At 41.8% G+C, this 26,871-nt stretch overlaps 1 protein-coding gene across 1 annotated transcript in view; it reads left to right on the plus strand.

Moving 5' to 3' along the window:
- Nucleotides 1-26,871, plus strand: part of MYOZ3 (myozenin 3) — a 60,153-nt gene that overhangs the window by 25,495 nt on the left and 7,787 nt on the right. Inside the window, exons 2-5 of the mRNA XM_073621099.1 lie at nucleotides 10,048-10,134; nucleotides 19,885-20,039; nucleotides 21,254-21,458; nucleotides 22,337-22,508. Coding sequence (XP_073477200.1) covers nucleotides 10,056-10,134; nucleotides 19,885-20,039; nucleotides 21,254-21,458; nucleotides 22,337-22,508 — 611 coding nt within the window. The 5' untranslated portion in view covers nucleotides 10,048-10,055. The remainder of the gene's footprint in view (nucleotides 1-10,047; nucleotides 10,135-19,884; nucleotides 20,040-21,253; nucleotides 21,459-22,336; nucleotides 22,509-26,871) is intronic.

Below are 26,871 nucleotides of genomic sequence, written 5' to 3' on the forward strand. Positions count from 1 at the left end.
TTCTGACAGGGGGACTACCCCTTTCGCCAGAACACCCCAGTCAGCGCTCTTAGTCATTGAGTAAGAGCGCTGATCGGATGCTGATTGGCAGACCTTTTTTGGCCATGTCCCTTCGAAAGAAGCCAGCTGCCGTACACACGGGCCAAATGTCGGCCAGTTTCTATTGAACCAGCTGATGCCATCCCATATTCAGGCCCATGTCTACTAGACTTTAGACGTGGTTCACTTCTATCTAGCTGTAAATTAGTGAACAATGAATAAGTGTATTTACTAAGTATAAAGATCAGTGTTCCTATGTACTAGGAACACACAATCTGTCTCCTCTCCCCTGACAGAACATGGATTTGTGTGTTTACACACACAGATGCTCGTTTTGGCTCTGTCGAGAGTAATCGGGGGTGCCCGGCGGACATCGCGACCGCCGGGCATGCGCATTGGCTCCCCAGTACCGTGGCGGGCATGCACATGCCCCCTATACCCTTAAAGCAACTGCCGTACAGCTATGGCGATTCGCACAGGGGAGCCATTCTGCCGCCGTCGAATGACGACGGGCGGTCGACATTCGGTTAAGGAAGGAGGCCCAAAATTGTTCTTGCACAGGGGCCCTCTGGAGACATCAACACTGGGTGAGAAGACTTTTCCATTGCACACCATTACTACATCATGGGCATGCGTGGCTTTGCTTGTCTGGCATGCATGTTCTTGATGTAATAATGATCCAGGGCTGGAGAGAATATGTTATCGACAAGAGAGCAGGCTTTGTCCCTCTTCTGACTTATGCAGCACCGTGTATTGTGAATAAAGGTAAACAGCAGGAGATCATATATAACCCACTTAGCATAAAGAACTATCTTGAATGCACCACCTGCTGAATGTATAATTTCGTTTTTACTGGACTAAAGTTTTTAAAACACAAAATTAGTTCTATGTATAATTTCATGTTATTAGAATTTATAAAAACAGACAGTAGAGATGGGACGAGACACTTATGTTAGGCACAGAGAGATTAAATAATTTGATCCCATGTTTAGTTTATGGTTGGATTCCCCCTAGCACTGATAACAGCTGCCGCAGTATGTCATCAACTCCACAAAGGGTCACACACACATACAGTATACAATATCAGTGCACCATATGCAGCTCAAGGATAAAATTCCCTTCTACATTCCTCCATTCAATCGCTTCCCAAAAGTGACACAATTGGAGTCTGCCATCACAGAGGTGCAATTACAGCAGACAGTATTTGCTTTGTTAGTCAGTATTCAAACACCGATGTTCTTTAGCACACTGCAAACAGTTTTTGGTTGTTTCCAATTGATAGGAGAAGCATCTTCAATGTCATCTGCTGTTGTACTAAACGTCTAAAGGTAATATGGATGTTATAAACCACAACTGTATTGTGATGTTAAATGTATGCTGGTGATTTGTACTTGTGGCCTAACTCCCAATTTCATCACCCACATTCTGCCTCCATTGACTTGAAAATGCCCAAATCCAATGATCATGCCATTGCCAGTTCTGATAGTCCATTCTTCATAATCTGTTCATATGCAAAGCATTAGAAAAAATGGAGATGGGGGTTGATGTATCTGTGTCTCAGATAGGCTGGCACAACTTCTGCTGCAGACGCTGTACTTTGATTTCTCTGGTCACGAAATGTATGTTCCTCAAAGCCAAGCAAGAAGGTCATGTGTCTCTAATTTCAACATGCTTTCTACATCACTTTAGAAGGGATTATGTTGATAGGAGTTCTTGTCAAACGCTTCATTTTCCCTTTGAGCACATTCACATTTGATCAGAAAATGTAGCATAGGACAAGAAAAAGCCGTGTTTGACCTGCCTTGCCTGCAGTTTAAATGCAACTCAATAGGACATGCTGTGGTCAAAGAATCAGAATGCAATGTAAAGCTGGTCTAACACAGCACCTAAACTGCCATGTGTATTGCTCCTTAAAGTCGGTGGGATTTTGCAGACTTGTTTGTACGTTGCAAACACGGGCCAAAAAACAGGAAGAAAAATGCCCGTTCTTTTGGAAACAATCACAGATGTCATGTGTAATTCTATTCTGATTTCCTTCTCTTTAAATATTTAGGGATGTTATGTTATTGTAACTATAAACTAGACAAGGAAATGGTCTATGTTCTGCATTTTGTATTTGTCTATATCTTGGAAATGTTTCAGGTTATATTTCAGAATTGTGAAATCGCCTGCTTAAATTGTACAGTAGGTGAAGACAAAAAAATTAGTTTTTTTCCAGTTTTGCATAGAGTGGGGAAAGATTAGAATTCCTATTGGGTTTTTGCTGCTATCTGGGGCTCCATTAAAGAAATGTAACCACACTTCTGTTCTGCTGACAAAGGTTTCACCAGACAGAAAGTGTGGTGAAATCTACAAGAAGGACCGAGACACAAATAAAAATTTGAGATAGAAGCGCTACACCACAAGTTTATAGCCCTGATAGAATTTTATTCCAATATAAAATTAGGTAAAAGATTATACAAGAGTGTCAACGAGTTTCAAAGACCAAACCTCATGTCCTTCATTAGTGTCATGACCCCTATATGAACACCACTGCAATACTTTTGAATAGTAATGCAAATGGTACATTTCCATGGTTCTAGAACTAACTGTTCCTCAAAAAAGTAAAAATCTGACAGGAGTTCTTTTCTTTTTCTACTCTGCTAAATAAAACCAATTTTCATTTATGTCTGTGGAAGGATATTCAATATGGCACTAATAGGTGCAGACTGGGTTGGATCAATGTAAGTGAACTGGGAGGGCAGTTTGGGTGGATATTCCACAGGAAATGTCCTTTGATTTGGTAATGGATCCAAAACCAGCACATTTGACGCAGCACTTCTGGGAGACTAAAGAGATCTTTAGGTAGACAAGCAAACAGAGCCAAGTGCGCAGACTAATGCCCTGTATACACGATCGGACATTGATCGGACATTCCGACAACAAAATCCATGGATTTTTTACGACGGATGTTGGCTCAAACTTGTCTTGCATACATACGGTCGCACAAAGTTGTCGGAATTTACGATCGCCAAGAACGTAGTGACGTAATCTCGTGTTAGTAAAAGTTTGGTGAGAGACAATTCGCGCTTTTTCAGACTCGTGGTTTTCAGATCGTTTTCTGCTGTTCAGTTTGTGCTTGTGGGTTTGTATCTGCTCTTCAGTGCGTGCAGTCAGTTCGTATTGCATTATTCAGTGCGTTCTTGTCCGCTCGTTGCTGTTTTTTAGGTCGCTTTTCACAGGCCTTGCTGTTCTTCAGTGCGTTCTGTTACTTCGTTCTGAGCAGCCGACCGTTTTCTAGCCATGTTGCGTATACGTACTCCTCGTAGAGTTCGTGCTGTGTGGGGGCTTGGTGTTGAGATCCTTACCTTGACACAAGTCCAGTCCATGAATAGGGTGGGGAGGAGTTCATGGACCAAGAATTGGTTGCTTCAGCGTGGCCAGTTCTGTCATATGCCTTTGCTCTGTGAGATCCGTGAGAATAATCCTAATGATTTCAGGAACTTTCTCAGGATGACGGACCTCGTATTTCACCGTTTGTTGGCTTTGCTGACCCCCTATATCAGCAGGCAGGATACCTGCATGAGGCAAGCCATCACTCTGGAGCAGAGGCTCGTCACCACCCTGCGGTACTTGGCGATGGGGAGAAGCCTGCAGGACCTCAAGTTCTCGACAGGCATCTCCCCCCAGGCTCTGGGCATCATTATCCCAGAGACCTGTTCTGCCATCATACAGGTCCTGCAGAAGGAGTATATTAAGGTAAGATTTTTATCCTTTAATATTACATTTTATTGTATTTAATGTTTGATAATATATTGTATTTCTTTCCTCATTCCCTAATTACCATGATTGGAATATGCTGTGAATGTCCCCTTTGTCCTCATGCATGCTGGATTTTTATGTACTTATTTTTTTTGTCCTTCATGCATATTTGCCTTCACTTACCTCCCAGCATGGTCTTCTGGCCCTATATTCACCTCATGTAGTCACTTAACAGTGTATTTTGTCAGCTCCATAGTAGTGCTTTGCCTTAAATACCCCCTAAAATGTGTAAAAATGTGATTTGTGTGTTAAATTCAGGCAGAGTGCCAGAGGCTTTTTTTTTGGGGTCCCCAAATCATTTGGAACCCTCCATCCCCCCAACTGCTAAGTCAGCTGATACCAATTCTCTATCTATCCTCAATCATCTATCTGCTGACTTTGCCAAACCCATACACACTATACCCATCTCTTTGGTGGTCAGATGTATGGATGAATTCCCCAAAGCATGTAGTGCAAGGGCCTGCCTGTATACTTTCAAATGGCACTGTTTAAAGTTTTTGTATCCTATTATTATCTTGATAGGTAATAGCAGAATGTCCAAATGTGCTAAAATGTGTACAATGTGTATTTATATCTTTGTATTATGACACTTCTTACCTGTCCAGGGGGCTGTCAATAGTGTAAGTAAGGAGGGTCTGGCCATAGTAATACACATTATTTAGGCATTCATCTCTCAATGAAGTGGATAGGGTTACCTGTCCAAAACATCTCCCCCCCTAAAATGTTAGAAATGGCCCATGGGGGGGGGGGGCTCTGATAGGTGGACCTTATACCTTGGTCTTTCAAAACTCCCTAAAATAAATGTTATACTGATGTTGGCCAAGAATGTTTGTGTCTAATCTGCTTTCCTTGTTTAGGTGCACAATGATTATTTTTTTTTCTTGTTTGACTCCACGAACGAATAATATGTCCATGAACATGAAAGTTGCCATTTTAAACTGTACTACAGTTAAGAAAAGCACATGGAGCAGCACTTATTTTTATTAATAAAAATAAAGAATAGGAACACAGCACAACTACTTACTTTTTTGCAGCACTCTCCTGATCCTTCTGTACTGCTCGTGCTCCCTTAATTTGAGGTCCAACCACCGCTTCCTGAGCTGATCTTTCCATCGTCGTACCCCGAAATTATTCTGCACACTTTCGCCATTATCTTGGCCTTTCTGACATTGGGGTTGGGGTAAGGTCCATACTTCCCGTCATAGTCGGTCCTTTTCAGTATGTCGACCATCTCCAACATCTCCCCAAAGGACATATTTGAGGCCTTAAATCGTCTCCTTCTGGATCGGGACGTTTCAGGCTCCGGGCTTTCCTCCTCCTCATTGCTGTAATTAGCACGCACCTGCTGTGTCTCCGCCATGTGCTCTTCCCCCACTGCACCGAACGAGAAGGGGTGGGGAATAGACTAGAAAGAACGTCAGGGGCGGGCAGAGTTTCACACATGCGCAGTGTATATAAAGCGTAACACGCGTGCGTAGTACGTATGATCTGTGAGCGGAGGAAGAAGTATCGGAGGCGCCAATCGTGATAATGAAGATAAGATCTAAACTTGGGCCTATACTGCTTCTAGATTGAGGCCTATATTGTAACAAGATTAGGAGAGTTTTGCATGACATTAGGGTTTGTCTTGTGTTGTGTCTTGCAGATAAAATGGATGGCTTCAATGACCACAACTTCCTCCCCCTGTTCATAGACAAATACAGGGAGCTGCCCTGTCTGTGGCAGATCAAACACCCCCAATACAACAATAAACAAAAGAGGCAGGCAGCGCTGGAGAAACTGCCGGAGTTGGTGAAGCCGGTGGTCCCCACAGCAACCATCCCTTATTTAAAAGCCAAAATTGGTGGCCTGAGGAGCACTTATCTTAGGGAACGCAAGAAGGTCACGGATTCCCAGAGATCAGGAGCTGCAGCAGATGACGTTTATGTCCCCAGACTGTGGTACTATGAGAGACTGCGATTTCTGTAAGACCAGACTGAAGTCAGGGAATCCCTCTCAACCCTTCCTTCCACTCTTCCTTCCACCCTATCTTCCACCCCAGCTGAGGCTTCCAATGTCCAACCTGGGACTTCCAGCCAGGAAGAAGTGGAGGAGCCCAGCTTGAGCCAGGTATAGCATTCTTCTACAGATTTCTGGTCAATAAATAAATGATGTTTACTAGATGTTATTATTGATCACTAATTGCTGATTTAATGAAGTGTTTTACATATTAATAGACAGTAGTGGGCAAAAATAATTGGGACAAGAATGAAAAATGCTGGGCTCAGAATGATAGTCTGTTATATTTGTTAACATTCAATTTGCAACAAACATGAGGTGAAAATTGTGTGTGATTGATGAATAAAAAACTCAAACTATGTCCCTTTTTTATACACAGGAAGACCTCAGCCAGAACGAGGCTCTGGAATGTGGCACACAGGAGGAGGCTGTGGAATGTGGCAGCCAGGAGGAGGCGGGGGTTAGTGGCAGCCAGGAGGAGGAGGGGCTAAGTGGCAGCCATGAGAAGGCCGGGCCCAGTAGGAGCCTGACAGAATCGCAGGTTCCTCCCCTCCGCCTTCCAAAAGACCCAGGAAGGGGAGTCACGTGCAGGATTCAGCACTCAGGCTGATTCAGGAGGCATCTGCGTCCCTCAGAGCCACCCCCACTCCTGAAGAGGCCTTTGCCTCCATGGCTGCCACAAAACTGCAGGGCATGCAGGAGGGTCAACGCCAGCTGTGTGAGGACCTTCTTTGCAAAACACTAACTAAGGGGGTGAGGGGCGAAATCACACACAAAACCCACCTGTGTGAGTTGGACCATCCTCCTCCTCCTCCTGCCACAACTCCAACACCACAGACACAGCGTGGAAGGAAGACCAGAGAGTGATGACCCTGGGTTCAGTCTGGTCTGGCAAAAGATGCAGTCTCTTGTATGACCACAGCCTGGGGACACAGATGTCATCTGCTGCTTTCAGCATCTCTGGGACTTCTGGACCAGACTGCACTCCCTTAGCTAAGGACTCCTCAGGCCACCAATTTTGCAGTAAAATAATTGATGTGTGCCCTGGGGGCCAAAGGCTTCGCCAATTTCTGCAGTTTCTCCAGCGTTGCCTCCCTCTTTGTTTGGTTATGAGCCCTTAATAAAGGATTTTTTGTTTCAATTAGACTTGCCTTTGTGTGTTTCCCTTCAAAAAGGGCAGTTTGTTTGTGAGGAGGCAAGTACACTTGTAAACTACAATGTGAAATTAACAAGAGATACCAACACCAAGCAACCTCCTTGAGATTAAATAATACAAGATAATAATGGTGTTGTGGTAACTTGACACACAAAACACACACAAAAATATTCAGGATGTAAAATCAAAAAATAAAAATAATTAACAAGATCAGGCTTGAAAACAATACAAACCAAAAAAATAAATAAATAAATAAAATCAGGCTTGAAAAAAATACAAACCAAAAAAATAATAATATATATAATTTTTGTCAGATGTGACAAATCAAAATATATTGATGAAATCACGAGAAATAATAAAGAAAGAAGTTTGTGAGAAGTCTGTGTGAATATGAGCAGCAAAACTACTTCATTCTTCTAGCATTATAAAGAAGAAGAGAGTGCGCTGTATTAAACTATTTTAAACATTGCAGCCTGACGAAAGTGCTCTATCCATTCCGAACGCTAATTTTACCAGACCGAGCTGTTCCGTCTCGGAATTTCTTCTGAGCATGTGTGGCACTTTGTGCGTCAGAATTGGCCACACGCGGTCGGAATTTACGCGATCGGATTTTGTTGTCGGAAAATTTTATAGCCTGCTCTCAAACTTTGTGTGTCGGAAAATCCGATGGAAAATGTCCGATGGAGCACATACACGGTTGGAATTTCCGACAACAAGCTCCAATAGCACATTTTACATTGGAAAGTCCAACCGTGTGTACAGGGCATAAGTGTAGAAGGTAACATGACATTTATTGGAAAAAGACAATTGACTCACATGTAGTAAAATCAAAAGAGATTATCATAGTTCTCAGGTGGCTTTCACAATCGGGAGAGATCCCTGGAGGGTGTCGATATGGATACCCTGGTAGTGGTCCTTATGTTTCCTGTAGTAATTAGATAGACAGCAAGGGGGTGCCAGACTAAGTGCAGTATGATAGAAGAATGGACACAGCCTCTTCAGGAAGCAGAAATCAGCACATGGGGTCTGTGGAGCGCACATGGGTCAGGAAATGACGGATGGACGACGACGCATTTTGAGGCTGCCGCCTCTTTTTTAAGCCAACTGGCTTGAAAAAGAGGCATTGCCCTGGCCATCCAACTTAACTCCCATAGAGGTGGCGCCCTCCTGGGATCCTGGAATTTTACCACAAGCTGCAGGAGTACGTGAAACTGGCACCTTAGCATGTCATTCATGTGCATGCCTACACAATTTGAGTGCCAAATTTTTGTGCTCAAAGAAGGAAGCATGGAATAAAACAGGAGAAATCCAGTGCACGGAGGATGTATGCCAAAAGTGGAGAAAGTCTCTAAACCAATGGCTATGAATACAAGGAGACGAGCTCAGTCCATAAGTCCATCAATCCAAAATAACTATTGGTGGCAGCCATCCTAAGAGTGTGTCCAATTCTGAAAAGATATGAGAAGAGAAGTGAGAGAGGGGAGGGGGCGCCACCTGAGTGTAGTATTAAGGTACAGGCTTTATTATTACATGATTAAAAACATTCACAAGGTATAAATGGTAAAAGTGCTCATCAATAATACCCAGCCCTGGGGGGTCCCACTGTCCTGCAGGCTCCGCCTGTATCATCCACGCTGCTGGAAGGACATGGTTGGAGGCACAGAGACCCCTGTGAGTACAGGAAGTCTCATGCCGAACCAACATGGAATGCACGGGCGGAAATGACGTCACTAGAAGGGATGCAAGTCAGGTCTGGAGATGAGGAATGCAGGCTACGTGCTTGGAGCTCACAGCTCCTTCTAGTGGCCTCCTTTTTGTACTGTGTCCATTCTCCTCTCTTACTGCATGGAGTCAGGCACCCCCTTGCTGTCTGATTATTGCAGGAAACATCAGGACCACTACCAGGGTATCCATATTGACAGCCCTCCTCCAGGGATCTCTCCAGTTGTGAAAGCCACCTGGTAAGCTACTTTGATTTTAATTGTCTTTTTTCAATAAATGGCATGCTACCTTCTACACTTATAGGGCGTAGACACGGTCGGACTTTGTTCGGACAGTCCGACAACAAAATCCTAGGATTTTTTCCGACGGATGTTGGCTCAAACTTGTCTTGCATACACACGGTCACACAAAGTTGTCGGAAAATCCGATCGTTCTGAACGCGGTGACGTAAAACACGTACGTCGGGACTATAAACGGGGCGGTGACCAATAGCTTTCATCTCTTTATTTATTCTGAGCATGCGTGGCACTTTGTCCGTCGGATTTGTGTACACACGATCGGAATTTCCGACAAAAAATTTTATCTCCTGCTCTCCAACTTTGTGTGTCGGAAAATTCGATGGAAAATGTCCGATGGAGCCCACACATGGTCGGAATTTCCGACAACACACTCCGATCGGACATTTTCCATCGGAAAATCCGGCCGTGTGTACGGGGCATTAGTCTGCGCACTCTGCTCTGTTTGCTTGTTCATTTCTGTCTGTGTTGCTACTGTGAAATTTCCCTCACTTCCTGTTTAGCAAAACATTGCCAGCAGGGAAGAAAGTGAAGGCAAATCTCTCTAACAGAGCCCCAGATAGCTTTAAAATCATCCAGGGTTTCCTATCCTTCTAAACGCCATCCAAAACTAAGGTAAAAAAATTGGCAACACATATACAGCGTTTTTACACGACTATTGTTTAAAAAGCAAATAAATTGTAGTTTATTTAAACCCAATAGAGGTACAGTAAGAGCCGTCTTTGGCGGAATAGATTAGGAGAACATCCCTTTTGAATTTTCAGTGTATAAGTAGGACAAGTTTACTCCTTCAACTACCTCTTTACATTATCACATGTATTCTATAATATGCTTTTCTTTCTCACTTGGCTTCCAGTCTTCAGTCTGAGACTGTACAAATATCTGACCTATAGCCTAGCACAGACATAAACAGCTATCTTTCCTTTCTCATCTGTCTAAGTCTCTCAGATGTGCAGTTGAAATATTAAATTATCTAGAAGAAAAAAGGGGATTACAATAAATCCTTGTGGTATAATTGTTCTTTTCTCTTCTTAGCCAGGAGAATGTTTCCCACATATGCAGATCTGGTGAAGGAGAGGAAAGGTCTGGCGTCTGCAATAGTACGAGAAATAAGAGGGGAAGGTGAGCATTTAGCAAACTGCGTTTATTTGTGAATTCTTAAAGAGGTTGTTCAAACATGTGTACTATTTATGTCTAGTGTGTCTGAATATCAAAGAGGATAGGGCCTAATAATTCAGTTTATCACAATCATGGTACTGAAAGTGTAACCAATGGTGGGATATAACAGGAGCAACCTAGCTACCGGTAGTAGCCTGGCTATGCATCTTGTAATCCTATTGAACAATCTTCTTGAGATGTACAGACAATTATGCAGGACAAAAAGGTATCAGACTAGATTCAATTGGACTGTATTGTTTAGGTAGGGGCTTCAACTATATACTACACTAAATTTGGTAGATTTAAAGGAGATTGAATAGAAATGCGTTAATTTGCCATTGCTATCAAATTTCCATAAAGTTTATAAAGAATGTGAATTATGTCAGTTTATTATCTCACTGGGTGATCATAGCCAGGATATCTATATATCTTTGAGATTCTGTAGCTCTAGCATTGCTGAGTGAGTTTTTCCCTATGCCCGTGAAGGGGGCTAGAGATCTTTATCTTCATGTCAAAAGATTGGGTTGCTTCTCACACCAAAGAAGGGGTTGAGGTGTCTTTTCTGGAGTCAGCTGCTTCAGTGGACTTACTCCTGTCACTGTCTGTAAAGCCATATATTTAACAGTATATGCAGCATTGTTAACAGCAACAAGTGTTGTAGCTATTGTTATTCTTCTGAGCAGGGCCCTCTTTAATGTTGATTGGACCCTGGGCAAAAATTTTCTTAGGGTCCCCCCCCCCTATGCAATTTTGCTCTCCGCCTGCTCTGAGACATACAATAAATATCAGCTAGACTTAAAATCAGTTTACTGTATCAGATCAGGCAATGATTGCGATTGGTTGCCAGAGGTTACAGCATATCATTACCACTTACTGACTGGATGTTGAGGTTACAGCACACATTACGGCTCACTGATTCGTTGCCATAGGTTACAGCACATGATTTCTTCTAGTTGATTGGTTGCTAGAGATTACTGTACAGTAATACTGCTCACTGGTTGCTGGAGGTTACAGCACATCATCTCTTCACTGCAGAGGGGCATGATATACATATGAATGCCACCTTTATTTACATATGAATGCTGCAGGCCTCAGCTATTTACAAATGAATACTGCCGCTATTTACATATGAATGCCGTTGTTATTTACATATGAATAACGGTTATTTACATGTAAACACAGGGTCTGCAGGTGAGTCATCTGTACACAACAATAGGGCAGATCTGGGCAACATTAGTAGCAGCACTTCACACTGAGATATCAGGACACAGCAAAGGACTAAAACTTCAAGGGACAAGAGAATTTAAACTGGGATAGTTGGCAAGTATGAGGCTGCTGCTTTGGGCCCCACAACAATGACAGGGCTCAGGGCAGCTGCCCCTTTTGCCCTGCCTTAAAGACGGCCCTGCTTCTGAGTGTACTTAAAATAGGTCTATAGTATTCGCAATGCTAAAATTGTGTTGTGAGGTAAGCAGGCACAAGAATGTGTCTAGATTTGGGAGGGGGAGGGAGTGGAAGGAAGTAGCAGGGTGTCAGGACACTATTGTTAAACATGTATGAAGATGCTTGTTGTAGTTCCTTCAAGTACCTCCGGGCAACACAGTTTTTTTGCCACTTGTGCAATCATGTAAGTTCCCTTTTATGTAGGAGTCTCACCCATGATTTGCTAGGCAGCCTCTGTCCATGACCCTAGCAGAGCCAGGGATACATGAGCAGGTGGCGGGAGGAGGTGAGTAGCAGAGTGGAGACTAGAAGGAGTGGAACTCCTATAAGTCTGAGGAACTCCTGGACCACAATGCAGTTGTGCCCTCCACCGTTGAGATATAAAGTAATATGCCCTACTGTGAGACACCCTGTAGATGTACCTGTTAAAGAAATTAACTAACTAGGTCTTTTCTGCAAGCGAGTAGGCAAGACTGGTCTCAAATTCTTTCAAAGGAGTTAACGGTGTAGCTAATACCTGGGGAGAGTGAATTTAGTAGCCAGTTCAGGTGTGGGTAGGGGTTTACTAGTGGGGAGTCCGTCAGTGGCCAAAAAGGTTCTCCCGGGTGCAGACATTCGCCATCTGGACACGTGTCTCGAGGGCCCAAGGTGTTAGAAGGGGTCCCTCTTGAACTAAACCCTATGGGCTGATGTAACATGCAAGCTGAGCTTGTGTGAAGAGCTAGCAGGGTGTAGTCGTAGCTTTGGCTCGTCGCCCCTACAAAGTGGAACCGTAGGCCACCATCTGGGAACTGGTTTAGCAACCCAGATGTTAGGGGGCCTTCTAACATATTGATTTCTTTTTGGAAAGGCTGTATTTTTCTTAAATTGTGATGATGAAGAAAATGTTAATACATTGGTTTAGACTCTGCATAGCCACATCTGATCTCAAAACAGGAATCCTTGGGTGTTTTTTCTCTTCATCAATTGAAGCATCATGATGTGCTTTTAAACTAGAAAGGCTTTCATATTTGCTGATTATATTGTGTAAAACAATTATGATTATTGAAGATATCATAAGAAGAGCTTTTGGGTCCTGGCTCACATGTGACCCAGAGGATCTTAGGCTTTACTGTACCTACAATTTGAAATCATCTCCTACCAGGATGATTTGTGTTTGTATGGCTTTTCTCCAAATGTCCTTATTTCCTCCTAAGACCCCATAAAGTACAGGTAGATTAACAGTTCTTCTGCCTAAACTGTGCTATGAGCAGCCAATGCCTTCAAACCATCTAGTATTAGTGGTAGACAACTGGTTGTTCCGCTCCTGTAAAAATGTTCAGGATATTGGTAGAGCTGGGAACACAGGAGAGAAAAATTTGCTGAGCAAACAGAACAAACTTCCTTCACATCCTGTTATATGTAGCAATCATGGTCTTGTGGTCTTCACCAAGGTCTGAACCACCTCGGATGAGAATCCCTGCATCTCTAGTCCGGGTGATTCAATAGAAAGGCTATTAAGAGTCTCACTGGATTAGGGTGCTGCCATTGGTGTTGGCATAAAAGATCTTGTTTGACTGAAAACGGGATTGGTGATGCTGATGACACCTGGGGGAGCAATTAAAACCAAGGCCTCCTCGGCAGGTGGAAAGCACCTGTATGGCATAAACATGTTCTGTCCAAATTTTCTGAAGAATCTTCATAATCAATGACACTGGAGAAAGGCAAACACCAATGGGAAAAACCAATGGCACTGTGAATCCATCTTCTATCACTTCACCTTTGTACCTTGTTGCAAATACCAGATCCTGTGTGTTCAGTGGACTCTCTATGAGAACTATGGCTGGAATACCCCATAGAGCCAACGCTAGTTGAGGTACGTATTGTTGGAAAATAATTTGCCTAACTGATCCGTTAGTGGATCCTGCCTGTAAACTGCTCTCCGCTCAGTGAAAAGCTTATGTTACGAAATGTAACAGGAAAAGACAGACACAAGACACTTGGTGCCCCTTGGTGGGCAATGTAGGCTACTGCTGTCTTATTGTCAATCATCAACTTCACTCAGGCCCCTTGGAGGAAGATCCTGAAAGGCTTGCAATGCTAGAAAAAAAACTGCCTTACAATTAGGACAGATAGAGCATCTGCAATCCACTAGGCTCCGATGGCCTTGCACTTGTCTCCTCAGACTGGAGGCAGACTGGCATCCGATGTCAGAATTATTCCATCTCCTGGGCCAAGAGACACACTGGTGTCCAAAAACTCTAGTTATTGCTAATTTGATCCATAGACAGCCCATCCCATTGACTGAGAAAGGCAAACTGAAAAGCCCCTGTGTGCTACTTGGCCCAAGGCAGCAAATTTTGCAGTTTTGGAAAACCACTTGACTTATCCGGGCATGGAAAACTACTCCAAGATCCTTCATAGGTTAAGAAGGAGTTAAGTGCTTTCCCTGTTTGTTCACTAGTCAACTGAACTTGGAAAAGAAATTCTAGGACAAGGTTGTGATATTTTGCCAGCTCCTGGCTTACACATGAGACAATCAAAACATCGTCCAAGTAGTGGTAGAGCCTTATCCCCAAAGATGAATTACTGCCACTACTGCCAACAAAATGTTAAAAGAAAGGTTCTTGGTGCTCTGCCATTTCTAAAAATGGCAAACACCTGAACTGGAAGTGACAGCCGGTCACTGCAAATCTCAGATGTCTCTGGTGTTATGCGCCGATTGGTACATGGAAGCATATGTCAGCCAGGTCGATTGACACGAATTGGTCCTTATGCTGAACTATCACCATGATGGTTTCCATGAACTCCATCTTGAACCTTTTGTTGTGTATGTACTCATTCAATTTCTTCAAATCCAGGCAGTAGGGAAAGCTCCCGATGCCTTGGGTACTAGAAACAATGGGGAGAAACCCCCAGATTTGTTCTTTTGGTCGCACCAGCACTATGGACTTGTTGCAGTATAATTCTTGGAATAATTCTTTCTTCTTGAGATCTGTTGGTCATGAATAAAAACTTTAGGTGATTGTACTCTCAGCTAGCTGTCTTTGATGTTTGTCATCAAAACAATCCAAAAAAGGAGGCTATCCTGGCTCCCACTGGAAAACACTGGTTGGGCCCACCTTCAAAGAGTTTCCAAATGTCTAGCTGCCTGCTATGGATCTGATTCCATGTAAAGAGGAAGTTTGAGCCCCCTTCACTGTGATCTGGTCAATTACAGCCTGGCCTATAAGATTTGGCCCCCTGAACCCTTCTGAAGATCGACTGATTTGACCAAAAAGATGGCTGCTTCCTCTGTGGCCACACTCTGGACATTTCTTCTGTCACTCCCTTCGTCCAGCGTTTTGCCAAACAAAAACCTCCCATTATGGAGAATGTTACAAAAGGCTTGTGTGGAAGCTTCATCCATCCTCCAGTGGTACAACCACAAAGCTCTCATCGCTGTGACTTAATGCACCAGCCCTAGAACTAGGTCTATTGAAGCCTCGGCCAAAAGTCAGCAGCCAGGTTCAAGTCCTCCAGAACCATGCCCACTACTGCAGGTTCCCCTTGAATTAAAGGCCATTTCTTAATGCTTTAAACATCACAGTTAACGCTGTTGCTAGTCAACAGGAAAAAAACTGTCACAGTATAGATTTTCTGCAAATCTGCAGGCCAGTTCACCACAATTTCTGTGTTGAAGGGGTCTTTCAGCAAGCAAATTTTTGAAATGTTCAGGTGCTTTTTCAATGCGTTTTGCCATGTTACAGATGCATTCCATACAGGAAAAAACGCAGCCTGTTCTACTTTAGTTAACTGTACTTGAACACACTGTACTGGTTTGACGTAGGCCATTGGAATCCATGGTAAACACTGTTCATGCATAAAATTGCATTGGACTGCATCTGATGTATAGGATCCCTAAAGTATTGAAAGGCAAAGACACTTGCACACCAGACACTGGCAGGCCCTATCCACTCCTGGAAGTGCATTGCTTAAACATGCATCAGCCTGCTTCATTGGATAAAGCTTGGAGACCCTTTACTGCAAATCGGTCTTCTTATCAGATCTCTCCCATTCTTCATTGTTGAGCTTTTAAAGCAGGGTTCCACCCAAATTTTGAACATTATCTTTATGCATTCTCTTCCTTGCCTAGATGCTGACATGCTGTGTAAAAAAATTTAAATCGCCGTAATTACCTTTTTTTTTCTAATCTTCTTAGCACTTCCTGGTTTTCCTCCCATGGGAGTAGGCGTGTTTCTAGCCTCTCCCAGACCTCCCACAGTACCCCGGGAGCTAGTCTCAGGCTTCCCAGCATGCATTGTGCAACAGCGTCATCACAACATCTCGGTGAATGCTGGGAGCACAGCATTCACTGCATCCAGGAAATACATGCTTGTGGGCTTCAAATGCCCACAATGAAGATGGAAACCGCCTTCAGTGAATTTTATAAGTTATTCTTTACAACGAAATCGGATACAGGCGGACTTATTACACAGAACACGTGAGTAGATAATCATGAGAAGAAAAGTTTGTGAATGAACTCCAAAAAAAAAAAACGATAGATAGGTGGACCCCTGCTTTAACTCTGTGATTATGAGAAAAGAAAGCCCTTTCTTTTTTCACCTTTTGGAAATATCTGCGTGCATTTTGCGATGGTTGGGCCTGTGGCATAGATATTTTCTGCATACTTTCCGCTACAGCCTCTAGGCTTTGAAATTTGTGCTTCCTTATCCATTGTCATTTTAGGCGATCCATGCCAATTAATTTCCCATCACTGCAGACTGCATGCCGGTCCAGCAAGCATCCAGGCCTGGGCAAGGCATTTTCTATTGTGCTGATTTAAACGCATGTGAGCCATTGCCGTGTGAGCTACTTAAGGAGCATGAAAGCCGCCTTGTGGGAATTTGAGGAATGCAGATTGTCCTGGTCAGGAGATAACCAGTGGCAGGTCTTATGTTTTCTGGAGTGTTTGTGTTTAGGGCTTCTGCTCCTAAAATAATGCAAAACACCATACTTTGCATTTCTTGAGCACTCTTTTTAAAAACATGTCCCACGCTGCCTCCGCCTACCTTTTGCTAGTGTTCTGTGTCACTGACAGTTGTGATGAGCTCATGCAAAAATATATAGAAAAAAAAATCATAATTCTGTCACCAAGAAAAACAGGTACACTGTCCCTTTAAGACCCATCTGCTTCCATCCACTTACTTCAGAAGCAGCAGCAGGTGAGGTCAGGCAGCCTTCCAGAGGCAGACAGGAGACACAAAATCTGAGACAAAACCAGTCAGACTCTATAACCCCCGGGAACACAGCACAGCAGGATAGCAACAGTCTTTACCGCACAGGAGAAAACTGGCAGGACTGCAGAGAGAGTGAGAGAACCCAGTTCCTCTGCCAGTTCCAAGACTGTTTAAGCTGCTGCTTGGTGGATGATGTGGCAACCCTATTGGTGACTGGCGATTACTACCCCACGCCGCCCCTTCTCCCTGTCCTCTGTGACATCATCCACCGCCGCTCTCAGACTGAATAGAAAGCCAGGAGACCAGTTTGGCATGCTGCCTAAACAACACAGGAAAAACCCCAATGGTGACATTACAGAGCTTAGTAATACCACAACGGTGGACTATTCATGCTATCTAAGCAACATTGCCCAAGGCCCGGCACAAAGGGCACCCAGTTTTTAGGAGGGTTCACCATCCAACATTCAGGGTCTCCCAACTCCATGAGAGGCTGAACATGGAGGGGTAGGTTCGGCAGGGGGGATATCCTTGCAGTAACCAAAGTACTTACCAACTGCAATCCACAGGTGGCCTGGAACATGACCAAAACATTATATTTAGCAAGAAAGAGGTGGTCCTGTGAGCTCCAGAGGAAGCGTTAACCCATTGTGTGCTGACGTGAGGTAGGGCCAGGAAAATACATTAACAGCAGCTACCAAAAATCTAAACGCTCATATATTGGAATTTGAAGAGGATACATGATTTGGACTTTAAATGGCACTGGATAGGTACTGATGCAAACGCTACAATATTTCTTGTAAAGTGTTATAGCATATCATCATTAACAATAATACAATTAGAAGTCAGCGGTTGATTATTTTATTCTTTGTACTTTGAAGTACAGTTTGCATTATATAATACTACCATTATATAATACTACCATATACTGTATGCCCAAGACATTTCTATTAACTATAACAAAATTGTTCCTGCTCGTAACATGATATAAATATCTAACCCAACCAGCAACATTTCAGACAAGCAAAGCCAGGAAAATACATATTTATTTGGCACAAAGATGTTCTTCTTCACATGTGCCTGCACAGAAAAGACATTTGTTCACCGAATTTGGGATGGCCCCTTCAAATTTCAGAGGGTGCTGTTAAATTCAGGGAGGCATGAAATGTAATGCCTTGCCTGAAACAATCATTAAGCAGGATATATGCTGTTCTGTTCAGCGTGGAATGGAGCTTACAACTGTGTTTTAGAAAGGTAAATACTGCCCTCTAGTGATCAGACTGTGTTTAGTTTGATGAGTGTATAGAAGAGCTCCCTTACATTAGAACTCACGTGTAGGGCTCCATGCACACTAGTGATTTTTTTTAAGCTGAAAAAATACGCTGGATAAAAAATGCTGGTAATGGCATTTTTTTGTAGCGTTTAGGAGCGTTAGCGTTTTATTAGCATTTTTTGCAGTTCCTAGAAAAAAAAAATTGCTAAAAAAAGGCTTAGTAGTTGATGTCCTTTTTTCCCACAATAGAGCTTTCTTTTGGTGGTATTTGATCAGCTCTGCCTTTTTTAATTTTTTCCGCTATAAACAAAAAAAAAAAAGAGGGTCAATTTTGAAAAAAAAGCTAAATTTTTTACTTTCTGTTATAATACATGTCCCAAAAAAATGTAAAAAAACAAATTTATTCATCAGTTTTAGCTAATATGTATTATTCTACATTATTTTGGTAAAAAAAATCCCCATTTATCACCACCCTCTGGACTCGCCCCTGTAGCCAGTTTTCAATCCAGGTACTCACCCTATGGTCCGTGCCGACAGACCTTACTTTGTACAGTAAACGTTTGTCGGGAACTGTATCAAATGCCTTTGCAAAATCCAGATACACCACATTCACAGTTCACGTCTTTATAGAAGGTTAATAGATTGGTCTGGCAAGAACAAATGGTCTAGCTATCACCTGACTGAGTTCCTTAAAGATCTTGTCCCAGTGACTTGTTTATGTTAAGTTTTTCAAGTCTATTTCTAATTCTGTCCTCTTTTAACCATGAGGGTGCTTCCTGTGTCATGCTATGAAAATTAACATTACAGTCTTGGTTACTGTATCCCCCCGTTTCCCTTGGGAAAACTGAAGAGAAAAATGTATTGAAAACCTTTGCCATCTCTCCGGCTTTTGTAACCAGATTCCCTTCATCATCCTTTATGGGGCCAATATGATCTGGCCTCTCTTCCGTGCTATTTATGTACTTAAAGAATTTCTTGAATTTTTTTTTTACTCTCCTCCGCTATGTGCCTTTCGTGTTCAATCTTAGCCACCCAGATTGCACCCTTACAGTTCTTATTGCATTCTTTGTAAAGTTGGAATGCTGACAATGACCCCTCAGCTTTTTTTTTTTTTTTTTTTTACACCTTTTCTTTTGCTTTTATATGCATTTTTATTTTGGAGTTGAGCCACCCAGAATTTTTATTAGCTCTTTTAAATGTATTTCCCATTGGAATGCACTGCCCACTACCTTTATTTAGTATGCTTTTAGTATGCTTTTTTTCCTCCGTGTTCTTTGTTCCTAGGATTTTATCCCATTAAATACAAAGAGCACAGTTTAGAGAAGTTGGCTCTTTTGAAATTCAGGGTCTTTGTATTACCCTTGTGTTTCTTATTTCTGTGATTTATACTGAAACTACTTGACCTATGGTCGCTGTTTCCTAGTTTGCCCCGTATTTCCACATCCCTGTCTGTATTGTTAGTAATCAGTAGGTCTAGTAACGCATTGTTTTTTGTTGGTGCATCCACCATCTGACCCATGAAATTGTCCTTCAAGATATTTAGGAAATGACAAGCCTTAGACGATTGCGCTGTTCCTTCCGCCCAGTCTATAACTGGATAATTAATTCCCCCATTATAATGACACTTCCCATCCTTGCCACCATTTCAAACTGTAGGTCAACACACTAAAAATATAACAAGCCTGATCTTAAAGTCCCACCAAACGAAAAATCCCAACAGTAATAGCGTCTAAGGTATGTGATTAGTGTACCTGAACCAGAGAGGTGTGCATGTCTTCTAATTTGATGTTTCTGTTGCTGTAGGTCCAACTTTGGACCTGGGTAAGAAGGTCAGCATCCCAAGGGACGTAATGATGGAAGAACTCACTTTACAACGCAATCGTGGTTCTTGTATGTACTTGGAGCGTCAAAAGCGCGTTCAGAGGTTTACATTTGAATACCCATCAGATCAGATCCACGTAAGTTGACCTTTGTAATGTTATAGAAACTCTTAAAGCTGAACTGCAAGCAAACAAATAAATTTGCTGATGAAATATGCATGTAGTTGTCTTACCTGAAAAAGAATTTGTCCATCCAGCCCTGAGATTTGCACCTCTGCCACACAGTACAGTCCTGTCTGGCAAGGCAGAAGACCTGATTTTTCTATGTTGAGTTAGGCAACGCTTACAGGTATTGTCCCTTCTCAGCATGTAACAGGGCAGTGAAAGGAGAAGCAAATATGTTTAAGATTTAATGTATTGTGTACCCTTATTACAACAAATCACTACAAGTACCTCTTGGACAGTATACTGTAGGTCAGGTACCCCCTAATGTGTAAACATGTATGCTTTCTAACAATCACATATGCTTATGAAAAGTTAATAACATAACACAAGCCTCCAGGGAGGCATTGTAGCCTAGCACCGGACAGGTTGTGGCAATGAGACCACCATCCCTCCATATATAAGGTCTGTATTTAATATTATAATATATGTAAACCTAGTCAGCAAAATCTCTAATAAGAGGGTGACAGACAATATGCTGTGCCTGTCCCTGAATTAGGCTCATATGTTATCAATCTGTTACAGTTGCCCCTGGTGGTGACATTGCTGCCGCACATTGTACACCCATGGTCCATTGTTACCACCAAACGGAAACCCATGCTTAGAAATGACACACAGCAGTTGCTGGAGGGTATATTGACAGGAGGTGGTTGCAAAGAGGCTACAATAGATCAACAGAACTGAGACGCAACAGATGGCAAAAAAGGGAAAAACTATTTTATTTGAAATTAAAAAAAAAAAAGAACATGGCAGTGGTTTGTGATACACAGTGATTTAAAAAACTAAATTCAATTAGGGTGTATTTTAAATGTATGATATGGTGGCAAGGGATTATTCTCAGATTAAATTACCATTATCCACCAATGAGCATACAGTACTGCATGTTAATCCACATGAGATCTGCTAGTTTTTTGCATTCCACTACTTACCTTGGCAGCTAACACAGAAAAATAACTGCACAGCAAAATGGCAATCGCCACCTATATCAGTACTATGTAGGTCTGGATTACTATTATAATATTATTATAATACATGTACACAAATGTTTGTGACTATCATATTTTTTACATAAGGTCATATTTGTTTGGAATTACTCAATCTGCATAATAAAATGACTCTTCATTTATCAGGCAGGTAGCAATGTACATGCCCTGAATGCTGATCAGACAGCTGTCAATGGCCTCTCTGGTTCAGCAGGGGTTGATGGGAAAGAGAACTTCCGCTCAGAGATACACATAGTCCCGGGAGGAAATCAGACCCCACCAAATATCCCTAAGAAATCTGCCAAGGTCTTGCAGATGAAGATGCAGTTGAATCCAGGAGGGATTGCTCCAGGTAAGAGTGAATAAATGCTACAACAGATGGGTCCATTGAACAAGTCTGGCTTCAAACAGGAACAAAAATGGCAACTACACCAAAAAGAGTAGATCTAATTTCCTTCCTGAGACCTCAATAGCAAAACACAGTTCACGCTGTTTTGTAATTGAGAGCTCAATAAAAACTTTAGATCTACTCTTTTGGTGTACTGGTCATTTCAGTTCATAGATTTATACAGTCTCCGTTGGCCTTGCACCTTTCATTAGGAGTGAAAGGTGTAGGTGCAGAATGGATAATATGCATATTCTAAGCAGGGATCTAACCATGCCACAGATCCACATGGCACCTAACACTGTCTACATCCAAAGATCCTGTCTATTCCCGAATATTCATACCTCTACCCTACTGTCATCTACAGTGGTCCCTAAAATAAGCTCCAGCATTGGTAAGCCCCCTCTCTTTCATGGCAAGCTTATGCACAGCTCCCCTCTAGTAAAGAGAAGTGTACTGTGCTCTCTCACCCTCTGATTGTCTAACATATCTGTCAATTAAACAGAGAAGAACACAGCTCCCCCTTCCTAGACGGGCAAAAATGTCGGTGTCAGAGACTTCAGCACGTCTGCATCTGCTTAATGTGTGTTAGAATGGAAGTAAAGTTTGTGAGGGGTAAAGGGGCTCTTACACAATTGCCCAGCATTGGAGCTTGGGAGGAATGTGCCATGCTGCTATTTTTTTTCCAACTGCTCTATCGCAGAAACAGTGACAATCTACAGACCTGGGGGGCTGTTGGCATGTATGTAATATTCTGGCTCCTCTTCTGCAATTTTTTTAAAAATTTGTTTTAAAATGTCCTGATGATGATGTTGTATATTGAGTTCCTGCCTGTCTAATACCAGGTTACTCTGGACCTTTAAAGGGAGTGCCATATGAAAAGTTCAACAACACAGCCATCCCTTACTATTGCCCTTGGACTGAGGGCCACTCGGTGGAGCATGTCATACCTGGTGATGAATCATTACCACCACCTCCAAAAACACCACTAAATGTCACACACCGTACCCATAACAGGTAAGTGTATGATTCTTCACTATGAGAGTCCTAAAAGGTTGCTTTAAAGTGGGCCTATGCCCAAATACTACCTTTAAAGGTTTTAATAATCTTGCTGGGATGTACAACTAAGGTGCATAAGCAAGGCTGAAATACTTTCCAGCCCTTCCATTTCTAAAACACTGGGCATTTGGCCACATTGACACGAAGGATCAAAGTTCAGATTTGCCGATTTTCCTCTATAGCAAAAATCACATGATCAAATGCCTAGGCAGAAAAGGGAGCATAAAGCAACCCATTTCAGAAGACTGAACTGGGTGTTAAGTGGCTAAGTGTTAGGGTGCAGAATCATCAATCTTCATAAAGATTTCCTCTTACTGTTGCATCTCCAAGACAGGATATGACAATAAATCTTTCAACAAAGTCACAAGCAGGAAAAAAGAAAAAAGAAAAAAACATGGGTTTAACGTATTTCAATCTAAAAACGTAAGATATATGTAGCGCTACCTCCATAGGAGCCGCTGGTTAGGATGGGTCCTCAACCTCCTGAAGAACTTTAGCACCTCTGACACACTAGATTGAGTGTACAAAGAATGCAATATCACAGAAAATCACGAAGTAATACTTAGTACCCAATACATGTAATATTTCAAAGAAACAGGCACAGATCCAGTTAGTAAAGGAAAATTTAATATATTGTCATCTGATATGGTTGGTACCGAAGTAAGCACAGAAATAGATTAACATTGCGTGATAGCACAATTTAGTATACTGGGTGATTAGTGATGAGGACTAGGCATAAGATCAGCATAAACAGTAGCAAGGTCACCTAAAATGCAGCAGTGAGCAGTAATAAAGTTTCATTTACCAAACACAGGAATTATACTGCCAAAATGCATTAATGGTGACTATGCTAGGCCTAGACCAAAATGAAGGAAAGGGGAGAAGGAAACAAAGGGGTCTCACAGGATAGTTTTACAGAAGGGGCAGTCCTTTATGTGTTTTTCCTTTGGCTATTATTGGGGCCCCTTAAAAAGCATTGGTGCACCTAATGACAGTTTCAATAAACCAGCATGCAGTATACGTGAAGTATAGGTGTGGTATACTCAATGTCCTGTCTCCAGAAACTGCTAGCAGTGTGAACAATGGACAGTGCCCCCTCACCAGTTCCCGTGGTGTGGCTATGATCTCTCTCTGTACAAAGAGGTGGGGCCCTCAGTCTCTCCGGAGATTCAGCAGTGGGAAGAAGAGGGTGCTCTGGTCTCCCTACGGCAACAGAGCAGATGCAGTCGCTGCAGTCTGTGCTGTGCTGACTCGGGTGTCTCCACTGGTCTGGCCTCTCAGAAGCCTGGTCAGATATGCAGCACATGTGCTTTCATTGGTTCCCTTGGTGCCAAGAGGAAGAACCTAACTAGCCAGCCTCAGCAAAGCAGTTCCACTGCTCCTCTTTGCCCCACTACCTCTTGGAAAGTTTATTGCAAAGGTTCCATAAGCTCCACAATATGGCTAATTTCCTGGAGTTCAAATCCCATGATCCTCAGCATTGTGCATAGGATTCCATAAGTTTTTTTTCTGGCTATAGTTCTCCCTCTGCTGACTGGAGGGGATAATGCAACATCACATTCAGCATAACAGCAGAAAGTGAAAGTAAACTGATTGTAAAGAGGGAAAAGTCTCCTTCCCCATGTTTCTGCATTCCAGCACCTGGCAACATATTCTATACAGTGGGGACGGAAAGTGTTCAGACCCCCTTAAATTTTTCACTCTTTGTTATATTGCAGCCATTTGCTAAAATCATTTGCGTTCATTTTTTTCCTCATTAATGTACACACAGCACCCCATATTGACAGAAAAACACAGAATTGTTGACATTTTTGCAGATTTATTAAAAAAGAAAAACTGAAATATCACATGGTCCTATATATTCAGACCCTTTGCTCAGTATTTAGTAGAAGCACCATTTTTATCTAATACAGCCATGAGTCTTTTTGGGAAAGATGCAACAAGTTTTTCCTTGTCAAAAGAAGTTTATTGAGTATACAATGTTATAAAGATACATAAAGTAAGTTTACAAGGATCTATAAAGTAAGCTTATTGTTTTACAGTAGGGTTTATATAGGTAAATATCATGAAATTTCAAATATTAAACATTGGGTTCACGTAAACCTAAATTAAAGATATATATAATTTCCTTAGTTACTTTTGTAGGTATTTAAATGATTTATACCTACTATACATATTGTTTACAAGTAGAGTGTATATAGGTCAAATAAATTCTGATAATGAGCTTTAATCTTAAGGTGGAGAAAAGGAAAGAGAAAGAAGAAAAAGGGTTGAAAGGTAGAGGTATGGTCCACAAGGTTGTCCCGCTCGTCAGTTTATTATTCTTTTTAGTTCTCTTTGAAGCCTTAGAATGGGTGTCTCTGTAAGTCATTTAATCTGTTACCATGGCAACAGGACAGAGTCATTGAAGTTTGACAGGAACTGTTGTTTTATCCAAGGATGCCAAAGTTTTTCAAATTTTGGAATTTGATTTTGATCGATGGCTACCATCTTAGCATGGGACATTGTATTATTCATTCTGTGAATTGTTTCTGCTAGTACCAACGTAGGAGATTTCCATGCCTTGGCCACTGTTTGTTTTGCAGCCGTTATTAGTTGGATCATAAGTTTGAATTGAGAGAGTGTTAACCATTCCGGTTTTAGATTAAGTAAAGTTAAATATTTTAGATGCAATCACGAAGACTTCCTTCCAGAAGGTTTGGATTACTGGGCACGTCCACCATATGTGTAAATATGTGCCTATTTCTGGGCATCCTCGAAAACAAAGAGCTGAGGTATTAGGTGAATATTTTGCCACTCTAGCGGGTACAAGGTACCAGCGAGTTAGGACTTTATAATTTGTCTCCAGTGCTAAGATGTTGGGTGAAGATGACTTAGATGTGAGCCATATGTTAGACCAGTCCGTGTCTTCTAAAGTTCGTCCCAGGTCCTCCTCCCAACTCTGAACGTAAGAGGGTCTATTAAGATTTGCTACTCCATATAATTGATTATAAAGTGATAAAATTGTACCTTTAGCAAATGGATCTTTTGTACAGATTGATTCAAAAATGGATAATTGGGATAATGGTGTATCCCCCTTTAGGAATGGTGTATAGAAATTTTTGATTTGGAGATATCTAAATATCTCAGAGTTTGGTAGATCATATTTTTCTCTAAGCGATGGGAATGAAAGGAATGATTTAGATGCTATGAAATCATTTAGTGTCTGAATGCCTGATGTTGTCCAAGCTTTAAAAGAATTTGGGTAGATCCATGCCGGATAAAAGGCCGGATTTCTGATAAAAGAAAGGAGAGGATTGTGTGGAGATTGTAACTGATATTTGGTTTTTAGTTTATCCCAGAGAGATAAGAAGTGTTTAGTTATGGGATTATGAATTTTAAAGCGGTCTTTAGGATCAAGCCATAATAAATTTGATATTAATAGAGGGTCATTTTCTGAAGCCTCTATAAATACCCATAATGGGATTTCCTGTTTTGCATGGTATTTGGACAGACTGGCCAAATGTGCTGCTCTGTAGTAGTTAGTAAAATTAGGGTATTCCAGGCCTCCTTTATTTTTGGGAAGATGTAGTGTGTGTATAGGTATACGTGGTTTAGAAGAGCCCCATATAAACGAAGTTGCTCTTTTTTGTACTATTCTCAAAAAATAGGAAGGAATTGGAATAGGGAGGACTCTGAATAGATAAAGCAATTTGGGTAGAATAGTCATTTTGATTGCATTAATCTTCCCTATCCAGGATAAAGGAAGTTGCAACCATTGTTTTATTAGATTTGTGATCTGTCTTAATACAGGAGGATAATTGGTTGAGAATAAGTCAGAATGAGATGCTGTTAAATGAATTCCAAGATATGGGATTGATTTTTCTGCCCATGTGAATGGGAGTGCAGCCCTAGCCGGGATCAATTCCATGTTTGTGAGTGAAATATTAAGCACTAGGCATTTCTTAGGATTAATCATAAGGCCGGATAGGGCTGCAAATCCATCAAGAGCTGGTATTAAGTTAGGACCAGAGACCTGTGGTGATGATAGAAAAAGTAATATATCGTCTGCAAATATACATAATTTGTGTGTAATACCTCCTACTTCAATGCCAGTTATAGTTTGGTTTGCTCTGATGTATTGGGCCATGGGTTCGAGTATAAGAGCAAATAATAAGGGAGATAATGGGCAACCCTGTCGGGTACCTCTTTCGATATTAAAGGCTTCAGATTTGTATCCAGCATATTTTATATAGGCTTTGGGTTTATTATATAATGCTTTGATCCATGTTAAAAAGTGGGGTCCAAAACCCCATTTTTGTAATGAATATTGCATATATTG

This window comes from Aquarana catesbeiana, linkage group LG03 (assembly GCF_042186555.1).
Source record: "Aquarana catesbeiana isolate 2022-GZ linkage group LG03, ASM4218655v1, whole genome shotgun sequence".
NCBI lineage: Eukaryota > Metazoa > Chordata > Amphibia > Anura > Ranidae > Aquarana > Aquarana catesbeiana.